Source organism: Glycine max, chromosome 7 (assembly GCF_000004515.6).
Source record: "Glycine max cultivar Williams 82 chromosome 7, Glycine_max_v4.0, whole genome shotgun sequence".
In the NCBI taxonomy this organism is placed as follows: domain Eukaryota; kingdom Viridiplantae; phylum Streptophyta; class Magnoliopsida; order Fabales; family Fabaceae; genus Glycine; species Glycine max.
Window position 1 is genome coordinate 2,083,276 of NC_038243.2, and position 14,873 is coordinate 2,098,148.

Below are 14,873 nucleotides of genomic sequence, written 5' to 3' on the forward strand. Positions count from 1 at the left end.
GTATCATTCAGTTAACATCGATTTTTTGGAAAACCGATGTTAACATATTACACGTTAACATCGGTTTTTGAAAAACCGATGTTAACGTGGATGCTTTAACATCGGTTTTTTGGAAAACCGATGTTAAGAATGATACTTTATTTACAAATATGCCACCGCGTTTAACTTAACATCGGTTTTGTAAAAAACCGATGTTAATAAGCCGATGTTAAAACTACTTTTTGTAATAGTGAATAATTTGAATAGTAATATGCCTATAGGATCAAATCATCATGTTCTTTTGGTGTTTCTAAGAGTTTGGTTGTGATGAATGTCTAAGCTCTTCTATATTTGGTGCCTTGCAGGCTGTGGATGAAAGTGAATCTGCGGCTGATAAAAGAATGGCAAGGAAGAAAAGAGTAAGTATAAACTTTTCTATAGATGGAACATGTATATGTATTTTTATACTTAGTTGCTAATGATCAATGCAAGTAGTAAAAAAAAAAAAAAAACAGAAGTGAGTTATAATATTAATTATCAGCAAACAAAATTATATCATAAATAGTTAATTGATTTTGTACAGCCTTTGTTTCAGTTGTTTCTTAGAATTGCAATGAAAAACGCAAATTATTTCATCTTATTTAGTATGGTAAAAGATGAAATGTTTTGTCTTTGTTTGTGCATGTGAGTTTATGAGGTTGTGTTGTGTCTCCAATATGAGCTTAATGTCTTAAATTCCTAATTCTTTTAACTTGTATCTCGTTTGCAGATTCTGCGTGATCTTCAACGGGAGCACACGCTTAAATTACATGAAAATGAGGATTTAAGAAATGTACGAGTTGCATTAATTTTCACTTTACATGTATATATAGAGAGAGACATCTTTCTTATTGTTTGTTTTTGTTTTGAAATCGTAAGCAGAAACTTGCAGCCGTTAATCTCACAATTGATAAAAAAAGAGCCACTGCCAAAAATATAAAGAAAATAAAGGTAACTCTTGTTATTTTACCCCTTTTTTAAGACCCGTTATTTTCGTATTTGACACGACCAAACCTACGTAGTACTATCTGATCTAATCTAAGTCTTTTACATGAGCAAGTTGGAAAATTCTGTTTATCTTTACTACTTGAACTGAATAATTATAGACACAATTATGTGATATATTAGAACCTAATTATGCGGTTGAACTCTCATAACAGCTTGGTATCATCAAGTCAAGAGGGACCTTAGAAATTGCACAAGCTATTCTTAACCCACCTAAGTCTGTGGAAGCTCAATGCGATACACCTAACTTAGGCTCAGAAAAAACAGTCGAGGACCAGATTCTGGAGCCTGTGTGTTCAGCTGCAAATGTTCCCTCCAACAAACGAGAGATTGGTGCCCGGAAACGTCCATTGTTGCTGCCTGATCTAAATCAACCACCAGAGGAGTATTTGAATACGGAATTTCTTGGATTCAGCCAATGAAAAATATTTGACAAACATATATTTAGATTAGTGATAGTTGTTTGCTATACACTTAACATATCAGCAGTAACTTAGGTTATGCTAATGTACATGTAGGTGGTAAACCGTTCACTTTCCCCTCAGTCAAAATCATCGGAAACTATTTTTTAATTATTGATGGTACTAGTTTCATTCTTTCTGATACTGGTTTTCTACACTGTCCATACATTCTTTAGGCCAATTTTCTGTTGGATCTTTAGCCTGGGAAGAATTTTACCCGATGCAATAAATTAATAAATAAGCCTATGCATAATCAGTTAAAAAAAAATCTTTTTGTCAAAAACTAGTATGCATTTTGAGCTTCATACCAATTTTCGGAATTGATACTTCTCTTTCCTTTGCATAAAGTCTTTTGGTGTATATATATATATATGATAATTATTTTCAGATCTTTTATGCCCTCTCTTCCATTTGAATCCTGTCTCCCAATATTCAGTTAAGAAAAAAAAATGATACATAACCATCTCTTTACATCAAATACATTATTGATAGTTATAATTTATCCTCATTTTCTATTTTCTATTACATTATAGATTATTTTTTCACTTAGGCTTCTCTCTTTTCTCACTACTTGTCTCTTCGTTTTCTCTCTATTATGTTATATTACTTATTATACCTACACCTCTGTTTTCTCACTATTTGTCTTTCCTCATTTTCTCATTTTCTCTTCCTATTGCATTATATTATCTATCATACTTAGATATGTTTGTGTCAGCGTTTGAAACTTCTCCAACTTACTGTTGGAGTAAAAATACAAATGAGATATTTCTTCTAACACACTTTCAACATATGTTTAGGGGGTTACAAACAAAAATTCAAACTGATACTTACACTTCTCTCTTTTCTTTTCTTTTTCTCATTATTTGTCTCTCTAAGCGTCAAGTAAAGTGTGGGTTTCTAACATCATTTTCCAAAAAATATAATGGATTCTCTTTTCTTGGGATCTCATGTTTGCTTATATTTTTTGCCGGTATTTCATAGCTAGGTAACACAAAGAGTGGTAGCAAATTTGGAATATCTTGGCCCAATCACCCCCTTCTGCGTGAGCTTTATATGACCCATACCTTGACTTACTAGATGACATTGACAGTTTTGTCACGGAGCTATATTGTTCCCTGAACGTTACTGCGTTAGTGGATTTTCCCACATTCCGGTTGATCTTAACTATATATGAGTACGTGAGGCTTGGACTCACCCTTTGAAATTTGCTACTTAGTTGACAAAGCAGCGTTGATACTTATAACAAATCCGAAGATCCTCTCATCATGGTGAACATAAAAGATTTGAGTTGAGTCATAATGATAGTCCTTAAAAAACACTACATTGATATAAAAACACAAAATGCTGAATTAATTAGCCTTTTATTCTTTTAGAAATAAAAAATATGGATATGTGAACACTTGCAAAATATATACACTTAATTGATATTCTTTATTTTTTTGTCACATTGTTTTTTATATCTATATTTCTTCTTCTTCTATTTCTTTTTATTTCTAATTAAGGGTTAGTTCAATAAAATAAAAATAAAAATGAATTGAAATGAAATTTTTGAATTAGAAATTAGAATGTAAAAATGTAATCTTTCATCTTATTTTATTGTTTATTTCATTTCTTCTAGTTCTCTTTCATGGCAAAAGAATAAATCTTAGTATCTAATAACATACAAGTATTAATATATTATTTTCTAAACAAAAGTTATATTTTTCATATTTGAGTGTGACTAACCTTCAACCTTTTAAGGATCGAGTAAATAGTGTTTTTCTCTCATTATATTTATAAATTTTATCTTTATTTTGTCAACAAAACAAATGTCAACAATCAACAATTTTGATGGAGTGCAATGTTGATACACTACAAGAAAAGCGTTGATTTTCGAGGGAATATAACTGGCGGATCTAAATCTGTGGGAATGCTATAATTACTCACGGATTGTTCCGATGGACATTTGTCCGTCAAAATTATTGTCATTTTTGACGGAATATGATATGTGAGAAATATGAATTATTTTTTATGAATTTTTAAATTATTTATTTGTGACAGAAATTTTCCAATGAATAAATACTTGTTGGAAAAGTTAGTATCACCCACAGAGAATTTCAACGGATGTTTTCTCTGTAATAAAATTCGTCGGGAAAAAAAGGATCCATGAAATGTTATTAAACACACGTGATAATAAAAAATGACTCATTAAATAGTTAAATACATAAGCAAAATTTAATGTTTAATGTTGTTATATATATATATATATATATATAATTATGCTTATTATATATTGATTAAAAAGGTTTTTAAGATATATTTAAAAAGGAAAAATTAAATATGTATAAGAATTTATTTTTTAATTTGCAATGTTAACTATAATTTTAAATAAATTACATAAATTATTTAATCTTTATATATATATATATATGAATTTAAGTCCTCCCTTGATTCACCTATTTGGTTTTTTTTACTATCCTAAATGTTATTACTTAATATTAAAGAAATATTTTTTCTCATAATTAAGTTAATCTTTTAGAAAAGATGACTGCAAAAAGTTGTAAAAATATAATAGAAAACAAATATATATATATATATATATATATACTAATTTATTTTTACCTTCTTTATCCTTTTAATTTTTATTGTTTCTAGGCCAAATCACTTGCAAGGCCTATGTCAATCTATTTAGATAATTAATATGTTGGGCTTATAAATAAAGTTTATTACGCCTAATACACCATAAAGATGTAACCATATGAAAATATTAACATGGTTAATTTTAAAAAGTTAACTATATTAGACTAGATCAAGCAGAAAAAAGACAAGCTAGACCAGCCTAAAAAAAAGGCTTTGATAGATGATTAGCATATTTATTATCAAAATAAATTTCGACTACTTGGTTTAAGTATTCACAATGGATTGATTTGGTGCCGCCACCATTGTAGGTTTTGTTGTTCCTTTGAGATTTGTTTTGAAATATTAAAAAAATGCTTACGTTGCTATATTTTCTTAGAACTATAATAATTTTTTTGGTGATTCTCTGTTCTGATTATTATTGTTTGTTGGTTTTTCTTTCATATTTTCATCAACCGAAAATCAATGCAGTGTAGTCTTCATAAATAAATTAATATTTATAAAATCTACCAATTTATAAGTAAGTTCTCAATGATTCTTATTTATTATTTTTTTACTATTTTTTTTTAAATTCATGTATGTGTTTAAAAATATCATTAGTAATGCACTTTATTCAAATTTTAGTTTCTCAAAATAAGAATGATCGTTATTTTTTTTTCTTTTTTACTATCTTTTTTATTTTGATCTTTCGTGCTTGTGCATGATTTGAGACATCAATAGTAATGTACTTCATTTCAATCCCTTTTTTCACTTCTTTTATATTGTTGGTTTCTATTTACTGATTTTTTTTCTCCATTTTTTGAATAACCTTTTATAATTTCATCTTAAATTTGCATGTGAATTAAGTGTTATGTAACAAAAACATAGATTTAGTTTTTCAATTAAAATTTTATTTAATTTGCACTTTTAGATGTGAGGCTTCTATATTTCTTATACCACATGCTTCTTTTTGCAATTTCATGGCTCAAGTTGCCATAAAATTTTCAGTGTTTCCTATACCAACATTGAAATATATTCAGTGTCTCCTATACCAACATTTTTTTCTCTTCATATAGAGGTTGGTGATGTGGAAACCTGAGCATAGGGATAGGATTAGGATAAATTTTCACACTAAAGTCTCTCATTGATTGTCTAATGTGTTTAGCGATGCTCCAAAGACTTGTAAGAAGTCAAGATGGTTTGTGGAATCGTCTGTTAGCACATTGGAATATAGAAGCTTAACGTGCAAAGTCTGCACAAGTCGTAATAAATCGTGCTTCTGAGTGCATGGTGAATACATTAAACTTGTTTAATATTTCTTTATAACTTAATATTTTAATATTGCATGTTTATTATTTACCATAAATGTTTTTTTTTTGCAAGCAACGTAATTTGGTCGTTCTATACATATTGATGAGGTCTTTTAGTAGGCCCTTATAAGAAAGGATACTTGTGAATTTGTTGATGAAAGATCTAGGAGAACATATAAGTTTTTTAGTTATTTTTTTCTTCATTTTATTCATATTACTATGTTATTGAAAGTTGTCTTTGCATGAATAATAGGAAGAATTTCAAACAATATTTTCTCAAGCTAAGTCTGAGGCTGCATCATCTGTTATGGAATAAAAAACTAGCCCTTTTGACCTTGCTTTGGAGGAGAGTATTAGGTCTAAGGGTTGGGCTAAAACTATTGGTGGAAAGACCAAGGGACAACTCTATAGGGATAGAGACCTTGTTCGTGATTATCAAGGTGGAGATAGTAGCCTCACGCAAAAAAGAAAAGCATCAAGTAGTTGCTCACTTGATTTAGAAGAGATTATCCAGGTGAGACAACGACTTTCACAAGTGGGGAAGAGATTCGCCGAACGAGGGAGTAAAATGAGTGGTTGAGTCGTTAATTTTAACTACAATTTCAATAGTTTCAATCAATTTCCATGCAATTCTTACCACTGACGCACAAAATTTCTTTAAACAAAACCAACGACAAAATAACCACTAAGACTAGCAAAATGATCTATAGGAGCAACAATAGGAAAACCAGCCGCAACCATACTCTCCAGATTATGATATTTAGTAGATTGTACAAAAAAAACTTAATATTACTTATCTTTTTTATGAATGTTGTTTTAAAATTGTGGTGTGCTTTAATTTAAGAATGACTTGTTAAAGACAATTATATAGGACTAATTTGTACGACAATAACTTTTTAATTGAATTATAATAAAAATTATACTCTTTTAAATTTTTTATTGATTTGTATATGTGGTCATCATAGAATATTAATTTGTAGTACCATATAATATATAATAACCGGTTAATATTTTAAATATATAAAAAATATCAGTGAGCAAATTACTGATGGATAATCCATCGATAATGTGTAAAATAATTAATGCATTCGTTGTCTGTTTCCGACGGATAATCCGCCGGTAATAGTATCCACGGATATTCTATTGGAAAACATAGTTACACTATTACATCATTACTATCGAATAATCCGTCATAAACAAATGGCAGCATCACCGATGAATTATCCATCAGAAACAACAAATATCATTATCGATCGATAATCTATCGGAACTTTCTGAAGGATACCTTCCATCGGTTATTTCTGACAAATAAGTTTAATAAAATTTGAGCTCACTTGTTTATAAAGATGAATAAAAGGTATTTGAAATGTATTTGATAAACTCATATTTTAAGGTATTACATTAGTGGTATTAGAGCAATTTGTCCTATTAAGACTGAGCTGCAGACTTGTCCATGTTTGTGTTATGTGCTCTTACATTTTTGTGGAGACAAGAATGTTAAATTAATGATTGTGACTTACTCAAGTTTTTGAGTAAGGAATTATTTGTGTTTGTTGATGTGTGTACACATTAAATGGTGCATAATAACAAGTTGTTCGTGCCAGTATATTCTTGCATTGGTTACTATGGTAACAATTCGGTATTAGTTAATATATGTATGGATTTGAGATGTGATGTCATTAAAAGATATACAACATCTTAAGGATGGTAAAAATTCGGTATTATTTAATATATGTTGTCATAAAATAATATGGCACGTTGATATTTTTTTTGTATGTACAATGGTCACACTAAGGTTCAAATCTAGTGGGTTTGATGCAGATATAATTCATTTATAATAAAATCTCATTAATTAATTTTTTTGAAATATTATTTTTTATCTATGTTATTTTGTTTTTACATATTTGTTATGCAGATAGAATACAATAAAGACTTATGAAAATATTAATAAACTTAAACAACACATTCAATGGGTTAAATATAAGTGGTGGTGTAATTAAATTGACCAATGTGTAAATGCTTCATCATAATTTTATTTGATAAATGATAGTTGAAAAAGAAAAGGTCAACAATGTAACAATTAAAAGTACATAGCAACAAATCACTTTATTTACGTAAAAATCAAATTAGATGCAAATGTAATTAAGAATATATAGAGGACCCATTTATTAGCCACTAAACAAAAAGTTATCCAAGAGAGGAATTGTGTTACATTGATTTTAATTGCTTGAGATAAAAAAAATGTAGTTAACACTAGAGTTAATTAATGAAATGAAAATAATTAAAGAATAAAGAAGCACAATCATTACTTTTTAATTAATTTATATTGCTTGATTTTGCAACTCATTACTTTTATTGCCAATTAAGTATTGTCTTTTTGTGCCTATGGTGTTTGGGCACGCCAGGAAAGCAAGGAATTCCAGTAACCTCAATCCAATCAGTTCCATGAAAAAACTTAGATGGTGAGAACCAACGTGCAGCTTTTGAATTGAGGTTCCAAATCCCAGCCCATTTCACACGCTTGGATTTGTCTGAACCGGGGCCAATGTTGTGGTACTCGGCATAGAAGCAAGTATCCATACCAGAAGGACCCTCTGGTCCTTGCCATGGCAAATACCCATCAGCGTCAATCAAATCATCAATGTATGTGTCCATGATGATGGTCCTAGAGTAATTCTTCCATGGACGAGCTAGGTAAGCCTTGTTCTCAAATCTCACAGAGTAGAACTCAGGGTCAGACACAATGGATCCCCCTTGGATTACTATTCCAGATGGTTGTTGTCTCTCTTTTCTACCTTGTGCAGTCACAATGCATTGTTGGTTCTCCATTGGCTTTCGGACCACGAAAGTGCAATTTTGAAAAACAGCTAGTGCATTACCGAACACAAAGTCGATGGTACCTGAAATGGTGCAATCTCTATAGAATTGACGCATGGTGTGTGCATAAAGTGTGTCTTGATACCCATCCATTGAGCAATTGTAAAAGATGGACTTGTCTGCTTGGACTCTCAATGCCACCGCTTGATGCTTATGAGGTCCAGCAGAATTCTCAAACCCCATATTGATGGCCACAAAGTGATCTCCTTGAATAGCTGCATGCATAAAGTAGTTAATTTATTTATTTGAATAAAAAATTCCCTTGAATTACAAATGGTTTATTTTAAATTTTTTTGTTTAATTAAATTTTGTAAATGTATCTTTTATTAATTTATTCATTTTGGGGCGGGTTAAAGGTGTTTTCAAATAAAAACTATGGACCTTAAAATGTTAAGTAAGGAAAGGACTTTTCAAAGAGTTTATTCAAGTTGAAGAACATGACCTATGATATTTTTATAAACTTAAGAGTTTTATGGAGAAACTTATCAAATTTAGTTTTTTTAATCTCATTTTAGTAAGCTTCAAAGTTTGACTCAAGAATAAGGTTTCATTTAATAAATTTATTAAATAAGTTTTTAATTATGTTTTTTTTACCCAAATTCACATGAGTAATAAATTTAGTTTTTTTTAATCTCATTTTGATAAGCTTCACTGTTTGACTCATGAATAAGGTTTCATTTAATAAATTTATTGGATAAGTTATTAATTAATTTTTTTTTACTCAAATGCATAGGAGTAGTAAGTTAATTAAGTTGATAATCACGAAAAGAGACATACCGACAGTGGCAGTTCTATATGTGTTCGTTCCATCTATGAAGTTTTTGTTACCAGATATTCGTGTCTTTTTTCCCCCTTCACCAATAAACACCACATGGGTCATTTTCTTTGTAACTTCAACATACTCTTGGTAAACGCCTTCCTTGATGTAGATCACAAATGGCTTTCGGTTTTTCTCAGGCACTTGCTTCAATGCCTCATTGATGCTTTTGAAATCTCCACTACCATCTATGGCTACAGTAACATTAGGCTTGCGTTTGAATGGACTTGCATTTTCATTAAGGAGTCTATGTTGATCAACCCATGACGGAAGCTCATAATCTTGAAGGAGGCGACGCCCAAATGATTTTGTGATATTCCAATCATTAACAGTGTCAGCCAAATCTGTTACAATGGCAAGGGCATTGCTGCTCATATGCATGCCTATCGTCAACAAATCCTTCATCTTTTTGCCAGCATCACTAGTGGTGTTCTCAAACCCATCCAAGCAAGTATCTTGGTATGTAACCGCACCACTAAGCCAAACTTTTAAATTCATGAGGATTTTGTCAACATTTATGAGGTTAAACTCATTTATTCCATCAAGTGACCTTGTTAATTCCCCAATAGAAAGATCCATGAGTTGCTTGCAAGTGTCAAGTGCCATCTTGGCTCTGGGTTCCTCCTCAATCTCATGCAAAATATTAGTTTCTTTGAGTTTATCACCAATTTTTGTAATGGTGATGTTGAAGAAAATTTTGATGAGTTCTTTTGGATCTGTGGTATTTCCAGCCCCAGCTATAAGGCTTTCCTCGCATTCTTTCTCATAATTTGTGGGATGACAAAGGGTTTGGACGGCTTTTATGGAAGAAGCAACATGATTTTTCTTGTTGTCCTCTATATCATTGTTGGAACCATTCTCATTGAGATTGACCCCAATTGTGACCGCCACAACCATAGCCACCAACAATAAGGTTGAGACGCCAATGATGGCGATTCTCTTTCCTTTCCCTGCATTTCCCTCGGACATTTTAACTAGCTCCTGTCATAAATGAATATTTATGTAAAATTAGTTAATATGACAAGTAATGACCATAATATTCCTCTGCACTAATTAAGAATGGGCATGCTTTTAAACTCTAAACATGGCTTATTTGATTTTGATTCTTTTTTTTCATCTCTATAATTGTTTTTAAAAAAAACTTTATATAGTCGCTTGGTTATAACATGTCATGCAACTACTCATGTCGCACCACCAACCATTTTGATGTGACATGTAACAGGGTATAACGAAAAGCATATAACATCGTCATCAAGTAACTATAGACACAATTTTTTAAAAGATCGAAATCTAATAATAAGAAAGTCACATTTACATAAAATATAAATATATTGTATTCCTCAAATTAACTTGTATAGTAATTTATGCACGTACTATGTGACACAAGGATCTTCACGTAGAGAAGTCAAGGGAAATGGGATCGTTGGGGCGATGGCTACTTTTTGCCAAATTCCATTGAAGAATATGTTTCTGTAGTTTGGGGATACAATGTAAAGTGTTATTTATACATACAAAAAATGATATTGAACACCTAATACAGTTGAATCATTCAAATGGAATTTGTGGTTTGTTAAAATGCTAAAAATCATATTTTCTAAAATAAGAAAGGGAGAGAGGGAATGTAAAGACCACATTATGTATATGGTTAGCCTTTATGACTTGTTTTTGACAAATTTTATGCTAATCCATCAAGTTATAACCTTGATTTACGTTCTACCAGTAGTAAATGCGGTATGAGACAAGGTCTATAGTTGGTACTACAATATACACCAGTCTTAAACACGGGTTACAAATTGGAAATTTTCTTACTTTCATTCACTCTTAAATGTCTACAATAAGAAAATGATCAAACAAATAGTTTTTTATTTGAATATGAAATAATTAATATAATATATTTTTATTATATATAGTTATTATCTTTGTATAATTTTTTTAATATTTTTTTCATATGCGTACACTTAAAAAATGACCAAAGTTTAAAATTAAGGAACAACTTTTGTTTGTACACAAACATTTCCTTAAGACAAGTTAGCAAATGCTCCATAAACATCTAACTATAATTTTAAACTAGAGTAAAATACACTAACATTCAATGAGATTTCGTGAAATTACATAAAATTTTTCTCATTTTTTAATATTTACAATAACGTACCTCCCTTATATGGGAGGATGGTGTAATGTTTTCCCGGCAATTAAGGGCAGCTATTGTAGTGTATAAGGTGTATGGATATATATTTTCAAAAAATTAGGGGGTTAGTGTAGGAGTAGATAAAAATAGGAGAAATTTGTATAATTTCACGAAACTTTAGGGACAATTAGTATAATTTACTTTTTAAACTAATATATTTATTTAACACGTGTCTTCTTAAACTTTAGGTGTATTGGTATGAATATTTAATATTTTAAACAATATGAATATTAGATATAATTTTTTCATATTTCAAAATAAATGCTATTAGATGTATGGTCCAGGGTAAGGTGTATCACCTTATGAGTGATGTATGGCTATTAAAATTGATTTGATATAGAAGGTAATTTTAACTTGTAAACTATGGGTAAAATTAACCTAGAATAAAAGTTTTTATATTTTTTATTTGACCCTTGCTACTTTGTGTTTTATCTTTTTGTAGAATCTGTCTTTGATCTCTCAAATTTATAATGTTTGGTTTTAGTCCCTCTAAAAATTTGTCCATTTTTTTGTCCTTCTAATATTGAAGCGCACCACTTTTTATCTTTGATGTGGCTTAGATAGTACTTTATAGAGAGACAAAAAGTTGTTTAAATAATACTTGAGGGGATAAAAGTGATACATTATAAAATTAGAAACATGAAAAACAAACCAAATTTTTTTAATAGACTAAAACTAAACTTCAAAAGTTTTATAGAGAACAAAAACATGTCTTACCATATTATTATTTAATCTCTTTCACATTGAAAAGCTAACGCTCTGAATCTCACAATTTCAAACTCAGATTTATGTTTCATTTCTTCTATTAAAAGTGATTGATTAATAAATATCAAACAAGTTACACATTTATATTTGCTAATAAAAGAAAAACAGGGAAATTCTTCGTAAACGAAGTTCCTCCATGAGGGAACCATTTGCCCCGATCTGTTGTTTAGGAATACAATGAGTAAAATAAAATTGAGATATCTATAGATGGGCCACAAGAAAACTACATGGATCAACTTGACAACCGCATCCAATCTAAAGCCATAAAGCATACGATTTGCAAGTCATTTTCACTTATATGTTGTTCAACAACATGCATATTTTTATCCAATATTTGACTTGTTACTTGCACTTGGACTCCAATAACGCTTCATCAAACTTTATTACTTTAAACAACTTGGTGCTCCAAAGGAATTGTCTCTTGGTGTCAATAATCCTAATTTTTGTACAAGAATTATTTCAATTTTTTATAAAGATAAACATAGAAACACATTGGGGTTCTAATTTTGTTTCCAAATTTATACAAATGAAAATTATTAATAGACTTAAATTTGAAATTTCAAATAAATAAATGAGATAAAAAGATTTGAGCTAGAAAAGTATTCAACAATGTTGATGAAAATTACAATGGAAAACAAACACTAAAATTTTTTATTGAGCAAGAATGATAGTGGGTGAATTAGTAGGTAATGTTATTGGAAGACTAATGTATGATTGATAGTAAAATGTCACTAGTAGAAATTATATTTTATTAATTAACAATAGTTTATAAAATATTTAAGTTAATTTAATGTAATAATGTTATGTTTTGCATAAGTATAGACAATGATTTGCAATTAATTTATCAATTTTATATTTCTCATGTGTTTTCTTATTACTTTTATAAATAATTGTTTTTTCTATTCATTAAATTAGCTAATTTGAAAATACTTGAAATTTCATAATTCTAATGTTATATCTTAGTAATATCATTCTTCTTGACTTGCATTACTTTGAGTTTTCTAAAATGTAGATTTTTTTTGTGTGTTTGTTTTTTTATCGAATCAAAGATAGATATAGTAAGAGTTTGCAACAATTTATGCATCATGCTTAAATAATTGAGTTAGACTCCTTGATATTTTCATGTTTTTTCCCATCAAAATTTATCATATTTCATATTTCATCTTTAAATGTTTAAGTAAGACTTTTTTCAAACAAACATAAATATCTCATTTAAAGGAGATAAAGAAGCAATGTCCACTTTTATAAAAGGAGGAAAAAATTATAAATGTAATAGTTATTTCAAGAAAGAAGATTTATAAAATCTTGTCATTTTTTCTCTACACTGATTCTCTTTCTCTTAGAGGACATCTCAAACTTGATTACTAGTTATCAAGGAGATTGCATACAAAGGAGCTTTTTTTTAGAATATTCCAGTCTTTGTTGTTGAGTGTTGGAGTTGGAGCATTCCGATAGTAATAGCATTCCCCAAGGGCGTTAGGAATCAGAATCAAACAATTCCACTCATCGTTAGCTTAAACATGTGCAGCCTCGACACAGCTGCTCATTTATTTCTCGCTGGCGCGCACGCACGCACCCAAATCAACTTAACTAGGGCTTGCCTTTCTCCTTTCTCACTGCACCCATCGTTTCACTCTCCCAACTGTAAGTTCAACCTCTCACTATCTCAGCTCATAATGCGGTTGAAAATCATGTGTGATTTCTCGAATGTCGCGTATGTTTTCGTTTTTGCGATTTGCTGCATGTGCTAAGAGACGCATTGTTCGAGGGTTTATCTGTTTGCCAGCCAAATGTGGTTGTTCTTGTGTCTGATTTAGGGGTTTGGTGACTATTGTTTGTGATACTTCGAGAAATTTTGTTAATAACTCAGTGAACGGCGTATTAACTTAGAAAATTGGCAATCAAAACTCTGAAGTTGCTGATGATAACTTGTGTCCCTGACTGTTTGCTATTATTGCTGTTTCTTTTTTGAATATGAAAAGCATATAGCATCGTCATCAAGTAACTATAAACACTATTTTTTTTAAAAGATCGAAATCTAATAATAAGAAAGTCACATTTACATAAAATATAAATATATTGGATTCCTCAAATTAACTTGTATAGTAATTTATGCACGTACTATGAGACACAAGGATCTTCACGTAGAGAAGTCAAGGGAAATGGGATCGTTGGGGCGATGGTTACTTTTTGCCAAATTCTATTGAAGAATATGTTTTTGTAGTTTGGGGATGCAATGTAAAGTGTTATTTATACATACAAAAAATGATATTGAATACCTAATACAGTTGAATCATTCAAATGCTATTTGTGGGTTGTTAAAATGCTAAAAATCATATTTTCTAAAATAAGAAAGGGAGAGAGGGAATGTAAAGGCCACATTGTGTATATGGTTAGCCTTTATGACTTGTTTTTGACAAATTTTATGCTAATCCATCAAGTTATAACCTTGATTTATGTTCTACCAATGGTAAATGTGGTATGAGTTAAGGTCTATAGTTGGTACTACAATATGCACCCGTCTTAGACACAGGTTACAAATTAAAAAATTTCTTACTTTTATTCACTCTTAAATGTCTGCAATAAGAAAATGATTAAACAAATAATTTTTATTTGAATATGAAATAATTAATATAATCTATTTTATTATATATAATTATTATCTTTGTATAATTTTTTAAAATATTTTTTCATATGCATACACTTAGAAAATGACCTCCAAAGTTTAAAATTAAGGAACAACTTTTGTTTGTACACAAACATTTCCTTAAGACAAGTTAGCACATGCTCCATAAACATCTAACTGTAATTTTAAATTAGAGTAAAATACACTAACA

General features: G+C 29.9%; 2 protein-coding genes across 2 annotated transcripts in view; one reads left to right on the top strand and one right to left on the bottom strand.

Annotated features, from left to right (window-relative positions):
- Positions 1-1,571, top strand: part of LOC100775702 (uncharacterized) — a 10,048-nt gene extending 8,477 nt beyond the window's left edge. Inside the window, exons 2-5 of the mRNA XM_006583044.3 lie at positions 345-398; positions 749-811; positions 901-969; positions 1,179-1,571. Of these exons, the coding sequence (XP_006583107.1) occupies positions 345-398; positions 749-811; positions 901-969; positions 1,179-1,445 (453 nt within the window). The 3' untranslated portion in view covers positions 1,446-1,571. The remainder of the gene's footprint in view (positions 1-344; positions 399-748; positions 812-900; positions 970-1,178) is intronic.
- A 5,970-nt stretch (positions 1,572-7,541) lies between these two features.
- Positions 7,542-10,557, bottom strand: LOC100776244 (putative pectinesterase/pectinesterase inhibitor 28). The gene is made up of 3 exons (XM_003529740.4): positions 10,458-10,557; positions 9,044-10,064; positions 7,542-8,481 (listed from the first exon to the last, which is right to left on the bottom strand). Exons 2-3 carry the CDS (start codon positions 10,050-10,052, stop codon positions 7,742-7,744), a joined length of 1,749 nt encoding a protein of 582 aa, XP_003529788.1. The 5' UTR covers positions 10,053-10,064; positions 10,458-10,557; the 3' UTR covers positions 7,542-7,741.
- Between the last annotated feature and the right edge of the window lie 4,316 nt (positions 10,558-14,873).

Coding starts and splice junctions, on each gene's coding strand:
- LOC100776244 (XM_003529740.4), bottom strand. CDS start 10,052: ATGTCCGAGGGAAATGCAGGGAAAGGAAAGAGAATCGCCATCATTGGC. Junction 8,482..9,043: donor ATATAGAACTGCCACTGTCG/GTATGTCTCTTT, acceptor TTATGCATGCAG/CTATTCAAGGAGATCACTTT.